This window comes from Nicotiana tabacum, chromosome 15 (assembly GCF_000715075.1).
Source record: "Nicotiana tabacum cultivar K326 chromosome 15, ASM71507v2, whole genome shotgun sequence".
In the NCBI taxonomy this organism is placed as follows: domain Eukaryota; kingdom Viridiplantae; phylum Streptophyta; class Magnoliopsida; order Solanales; family Solanaceae; genus Nicotiana; species Nicotiana tabacum.
In genome coordinates, this window is record NC_134094.1 from 40262731 (window position 1) to 40269607 (window position 6877).

Consider the following 6877-nt stretch of genomic DNA (forward strand, 5'->3'; position numbering starts at 1 on the left):
ATTACCCAAGAGATTTGAAGAAGGCGTTGAGGAACAAAGCAAGGAGAAGACAGTTGTGGTGAGTTCTGATGCAATTGGGATTGCTACAAATTCAACGAAGGTCCTAACTAGTGGAAAGGTGGTTGGTAAGCCTACTACTAATCATGCCAAATAGGAATGGATGCAACCAAGGAAGAACAAATACCAATGAGATAATAGGGGTCACATTGTTGATAACAAACAAGGAAAGGAAGCTGACAAGGGTAAAGGGAAGGCCAAAGTTGAGGAAGTTGCAACCAAGAACAAGTTTAATGCACTAGAGGTTGAGGAAGTTCATCAGCCTACTCTACAAATTACTGAAGGCAAAGGTGAGGATCATAGCAATGGTAAGAAGAAGGAACATGGGGAAAATCAAGCTTAGGAGGGCCAGGAGAAGGAAAAGGAAGTCAATACTCAACAGGAACATAAGCGTGTGAAGAAGGAAGCAGTCTAGAAGGTGGTGGAAAATGAGCATAATGGTAACCCTATTCCTTCTGGGATTCGTCTTCAGTGCTAATTCTAGTGTTCCTAGTGATCAACGTACTGATGAAAGGGCTAATAAGGAATCCACAATCGACTGGGTTCATAAAAGGTTTGGGACTAGCAATGAGGAGCTAAAACAACACAATGTGACCACAAACCAATCTTGTCATGAGATTCCATCTCAAACATTTAAAGATTCTGGGCAGATTGAGAATCTTGATGAGGTAAACTCTACAAAGGTCTTATGGAGTGATGCAGTTGAGGTTAAGGATGATCAGCTGGGCACAACAAAGACAACATAAGACAAGGTGAAGAAGGACAACATGCCAAGCTCACCTGGCGATAGGCTGACGACGCCAGGTTCCCTAGGCGTTAGGCTGGTGACACCAGGCCTAAAGTCAGGCTCCCCAAGCATTAGGCTGGCGACGCCAGGCCTAAAGCCAGGTTCACCTGATGAGGTAGCTATAGTAAACCCCAAACTTAGTGCAACTAGAGATATATTGGCCTATGTAGATGGTGTTCCGGTGTATGCATTGGAGAACAAACTTGATAGAGCTGTTAATGTGAAGATTAGGGATGATATAGTGGGTTCAGACTAAATTTCAGGCAATGGTAAGGGTGGTGATCTCACTAGAACAGTGCATTCAGAGCAGACTGCTACAGTAACTTCTGGGCTAGGCAATGTCTATGAGCTACAATTCAAGGAGTATGAACGGGCTGATGAGCGGGCAATTGTTCCAAGGGCATCTGGGGAAATAGAAGAAGTGCCTTTGGAATCTGGCACTAACCAAATTATGCAGCTACATCTTAATGTTCCACTTAAGACTCCTCTACAACATTTACATGATTTAGTTACACACAATGTGACACTAATTGATGAAGACTTAGTGAGATAAAATCCAATGAAGGATGAAGAAGATGATGAATCAACTGCACAAAACTTCAAACAAGTGGCTAGGGAAGGGGATTTATCACCCCACAGCTAGTGCTAAAGGAGGTTAGAAAACTAAGAAGAATCAGAGTAAAGATCCACCACAACTTTCAAGAATAATGTCTAGGAGGGCAGTTTCTCTATCTAAATGATGATGATCAAAACATTAATATGGAACATAAGGTCTGTGAATACACAACAGGCCTTTCCTAGGGTGATCAACATGAATATGGAGCATAATTTTTGTGTAGTTGCATTTATGGAGCCTTTTCAAAAGAAGGACTCATTGATAGATATAGAAGGAGGTTGAATATGGAGACTGCTTATGCAAATATTAATGGGCAAATATGGTTGTTCTTCGATGCAGTGGTGGAATAGGAATTAGTGGAGGATACTGAGCAACAGGTGACTGTGAGAGTGTTTCACCATGACCTAGTGCAGAACATGATGATGATATTTGTTTATGCAAAATATTCAGCAATGGGGAGGTTGGAATTGTGGGATCACTTGTATTACTTAGCAAGTGATATGGAATTGCCATGGTTGGTAGGAGGGGATTTCAATGTGGCATTGCATGAAGATGAGAAAATAGGGGGACTTCCAGTACACCCTCCTGAATATGAGGATTTTGCATTTTGTGTAAACTCTTGTGGTTTGTTTGAGCAAGGGTACAAAGGAAGTCCATTTACATGGTGGAATGGGAGATCCAATGCTGAGTGTATATTCAAGAGATTGGATAGGATTTTTGTGAATTTTCCATTTCAGAATATGTTGCCAACTATTGAAGTTGAGCATCTAATCAGAACTAGATCAAATCATGCACCATATCTAATGACATGTGGGGTGCAGACAACCAATTTTGTCAAGCCTTTCAGGTTCTTTAACTTTTGGACAAAGCATGCTACATTTATGGATGTGGTGAGGCAAAATTAGGAAGCTGATTTCATAGGGGATCTGTTTTTTATGTTCAAGTAGGATATCAAGAGGGTGAAGGCATCACTTTCAAAATGGAGTAGGGAAACATTTGGTGATATCTTCAAGAAATTGGCTATTTTGGAGGACATTGTTAGGGTGAAGGAGATGTTGTTTGAAGAAGAGCCTACAACTGAGAATAGGATTGTGCTTCAAAAGGCTCAATCTGAATTGAAGAAATACTTGAGTATTGAGGAGCAGTATTGGATGACTTGATTTGCTGAAGGAGATAGGAATACAAGTTTCTTTCACAATCATGTCAATGGCAAAAGAAAGAAATTGCAACTGAAGAGGATCAAAAGTGGCAGTGGGGTATGGATTGAAGACCAGGAGCAATTGGCTACAGCTGCAGTGGACTTCTATCAAAAACAGTTCACAAATGAAGGTGATGCTTCTGAATTTTCCTTTCTCAATAATGTACCTTCAATGGTCACTATGGATCATAATTTGGAACTTAGCAGATTGCCAACAATTGAAGAAGTAAGGGTAGTAGTTTTTAAGCTTAGTGGGGAGAGTGATAGTGGTCCTGATGGATTCACTGACCTATTTTATCAAACATGCTGGGATGTTATTGGTGCTGATATACACAACATGGTGCTACACTTCTATGGAGGAACTGCATTGCCTAAATCCATTACTCACACCAATCTAGAGTTGCTGCCTAAAAAACCTAGAGTTGAGACCTTCTCTGACTTAAGACCTATTAGTTTGAGTAACTTCATTAAAAAGGTCTTGTCTAGGGTGTTACATGATAGATTGGAGAGTTTTTTGCCATCTCTAATATCTCCTAATCAATCCGGATTTGTAAAGGGTATGAGTATATTTGAGAACATATTATTGACTCAAGAAATTGTCACTGACATAAGGTTAAGGGGAAAGCCAGCTAATGTGATGATCAAGCTTGATATGGCTAAGGCCTATGATAGGGTTTCATGGAAGTACTTATTGCATGTGCTAAGGAAGATGGGATTTTCTGAGCACTTCATCAACATGGTGTGGAACTTGATGTCAAATAACTGGTATTCAGTATTGGTGAATGGGCAATCCTCAGGGTTTTTTAGTCTACAAAGGGTGTGAAACAAGGGGATCCCCTATATCCAGCATTGTTCATTCTGTCAGCTGAGGTACTTTCCAATTCTTTGAATAAACTCTTTGAAGAAAAGTCATTTGTGGGATTTGGAATGCCTGAGTGGTCTGATCCTTTAAACCACTTGGCATATGCTGATGATACGATAATCTTTGCATCTGCTCATCCTGCCTCCTTGAGCAAGATTATGGCAGTGTTGGGGAACTATGAGAAGATATCAGGTCAGATGATCAACAAAGATAAGAGTTCATACTACATGCATTCAAAGGTTGCTAATGGATTGTTTCAGGCAGTTGGAGCTATTACAGGATTTTCAAGAGGTAAATTCCCCTTCACATATCTAGGGTGTCCTATTTTTTACACTAGAAGGAGGAAGGGCTATTATGAGGATCTTATCAAGAAGGTGAAGGCTAAATTGCATTCATGGAAAGGAAAACTGTTGTCATTTGGAGGAAAGGCAACACTCATCTCTAGTGTGTTACAAAGGATGCCAATTCACATGTTATCAGTCCTTGATCCGCCAAACAACATCCTGGAGCATCTACATAAGACTTTTTCTAGGTTCTTTTGGAGCACAAAGGAAGAAGGTAGAAGCAGACACTGGGCTTCATGGCAAAATCTTTGCCTTCCTAAAGAGGAAGGGGGCCTAGGTTTTAGGTCCTTACATGATGTCTCAAGGGCACTGTTTGCTAACCTATGGTGGAGGTTTAGGACCACAAAATCTTTGTGGTCTAATTTCATATGGAATAAGTATTGCAAGAAGGAGCTACCAACATTGGTGCATTTTAGGGGAGGGTTTCATGTTTGGAGACAAATGCTGAATGCTAGGGAAGAAGTAGAACATGAGATCGTATGGGAATTGAAGAGTGGAACCACTAATATTTGGCATGAAAATTGGACTGGATTGGGTGCATTTTATCACGTATTACCTGAAGACTTTCCAATCAATGAAGATCTTCAGGAGGTGGCAGAACTGCGGCAAGGGGAAGCATGGGATGATCAGCTGCTAGATCAAACTTTCAATGAGGAAATTGCAGAACATATAAGGCTAAATGTGCATTATGAAGGTAGTGAGGGATATTGGGATAGGCCATGCTGGATGCCAACTCCATCAGGCAAGTTCAGTGTTAGCAGTGCTTGGAAAATATTAAGGCATAGGGCTGATCCTAATCAGGAATTCAAGTTAATGTGGATTAAAGGTTTGTCATTCAAGATATCCTTCTTCTTATGAAGATTGTGGAGGCAGAAAATAGCCACTGATGACATGTGGAGGAGGCAAGGGAAAATGGTGATGTCTAGGTATTGGTGTTGTCAGCAGCCCCAAGAGGAATCCATTGAGCATATATTTGTCACAAGTCCTACTGCCTCTAAGGTATGGAACGTGTTCATGGGGGCTGCCGGAATTACTGTGCAATTGATTCAATTGAAGCAGATTATAAGGCATTGGTGGTATGCTCAGTGTTGTCCAAAATTAAAGCCACTATTTCAAGCAGTACAAGCTATCATCACTTGGGAGCTTTTGAAGAGAAGAAATGCAGGTAAACATGGGGGTTCAGTGTCCACAAATAGGGTGATTCATGAGATAAATAGGACATTGCATCAACTGGCAAGGGTTAGGTATGCTTGGATGCCTAATATTCCATTGTTATGGCCAGACATGATTCAATACTTTGAAGGATATATACCTATATTGATCACTACAAGAGTAACATGGCAGCTTCCTTTTCATGGTTGGTACAAATGTAATACTGATGGAGCCTCAAAGGGCAATCCTGGACCTAGCTCCCTAGGCTTTTGTGTGAGGGATGATGAAGGTGATGTGGTGTATGCTAGGGCAGTAGACCTGGGAGTGACAACTAATGTGGTAGCTGAAGCTAAGGCTATTCTTCAAGGGTTGGAATACTGTGTGGAGCATGATCTTCATTGAAGACTGATTCATTGGTGATGAAGAAGGTGATAGAAGGGGAATGGGATCCTCCTTGGGTAATTGCATAGGATGTGAAGAAAATTATAGAGATGAAGAAAACTTCAATGTGATCTTTCAATATGTGTTCAGAGAAGGCAACTCAGTGGCGGATTTTATAGCTAACATTGTATTTTCTTTTGCAGGTACATCCGAGTTTCATTAATTCTCTGAACTGCCTAATACATGGAGGAGGTTGATCAATCTAGACAAATCTTAATCACCTAACCTTAGGGTTAGGATAGCAAAGAGAAGAACCCCAGACTGATGGCTTCACAGGATTCTACTCTGCACAAACCTGCATGTCTCTTTGTCTCATTCAGTATGCTATTAAGGTACTTTCCAATGGTATTAGTATGGTCCCATGCTCATTCTGGGGGTGCTTTGATAGTGTACAGAAAAAATGCGATAAGCAGGTGTGGGATGGTACAATTTATCCTACTTCTGATATGTCCAAATGCTAAGGAAAATGCTGAACCCATCATATGGTATTTCTGGAGATTGTTGAATTATTTTTCAGTGGTATTAGCATGCTTTCATGCTCAATATGAAGATGGTTTAGCAATGTTTAGAATGATTTCTACATTAAAGGTTCTAGTAGGGAAGGATCTGAGCTTACAAGATCACAAAAAGGCACAGTTTCAAAGCCTGGCCTTTGCCTTGCAAAGCCTGCTTAAAGCCAGCTCATTCCTAGCTTTTGCCTTGCAAAGCCGGCCTAAAGCCAGCTCATCCTGGCTTTTGCCTTGCAAAGCCTGGCTTTTTCCTTGCAAAGCCTGTCTAAAGCCAGCCCAAGCCTGACTTTTTCCCTACAAAGCCTGCCTAAAGCCAGCTCAATAAAGTCAGCTCAAGCCTAGCTTTTGCCCTGCAAAGCCTGCCTAAAGCCAGGCTCCTCTTCTACACATTAATTTTGATGAGTGAGCACATGATTAATACTTAGACAAAATCAGTCCACTGCATATGGAGATCATATAGTAGCTACACTTGGAAGACTATGCTGGCTTCAACTCTATGGTGGAGATGTTTGGAATTCATTTTAGCCTATGAACAGTATACCCTGGCGCCTGGTGAGAGCTTGATAGGTGCTGCTTGGTATTTGCCAATGATAATTGGATTCACATATACTGATAGGAGAAGGAAGCATTTAACTTATTATGTTGTAATAGCTAGTTCATTAGATTTTAGCTTTTCTATCTTTTTAATAGTTAGTAGCTTCATGCAACCTCTATTTTGGTTGGACATCTTGTAAGTTTTGGACCCATTTTTGGGATTTTATTTATATATTAGCCACTAGGCAAGTGCTGTCGAGTGGTATAGTTGCTTAAAAAAAATCTAGTAATGTTTTAAATAAAAAATCTATATAAGGTCTTAAAAGTATATATAAAAATTAAATATCTATATGTCGGTTTGGTTCAGATATTTTTAC

The 6877-nt window shown here is 40.4% G+C and overlaps 1 protein-coding gene across 1 annotated transcript; it reads left to right on the top strand.

The window, feature by feature from the left end:
• The first annotated feature begins 824 nt into the window (after positions 1-824).
• Positions 825-5418, top strand: LOC142169594 (uncharacterized). Its single transcript, XM_075231477.1, has 8 exons — positions 825-1089; positions 1180-1388; positions 1811-2071; positions 2198-2350; positions 2408-2604; positions 2677-3397; positions 3466-4673; positions 4725-5418. Exons 1-8 carry the CDS (start codon positions 825-827, stop codon positions 5416-5418), a joined length of 3708 nt encoding a protein of 1235 aa, XP_075087578.1.
• Positions 5419-6877: the final 1459 nt, after the last annotated feature.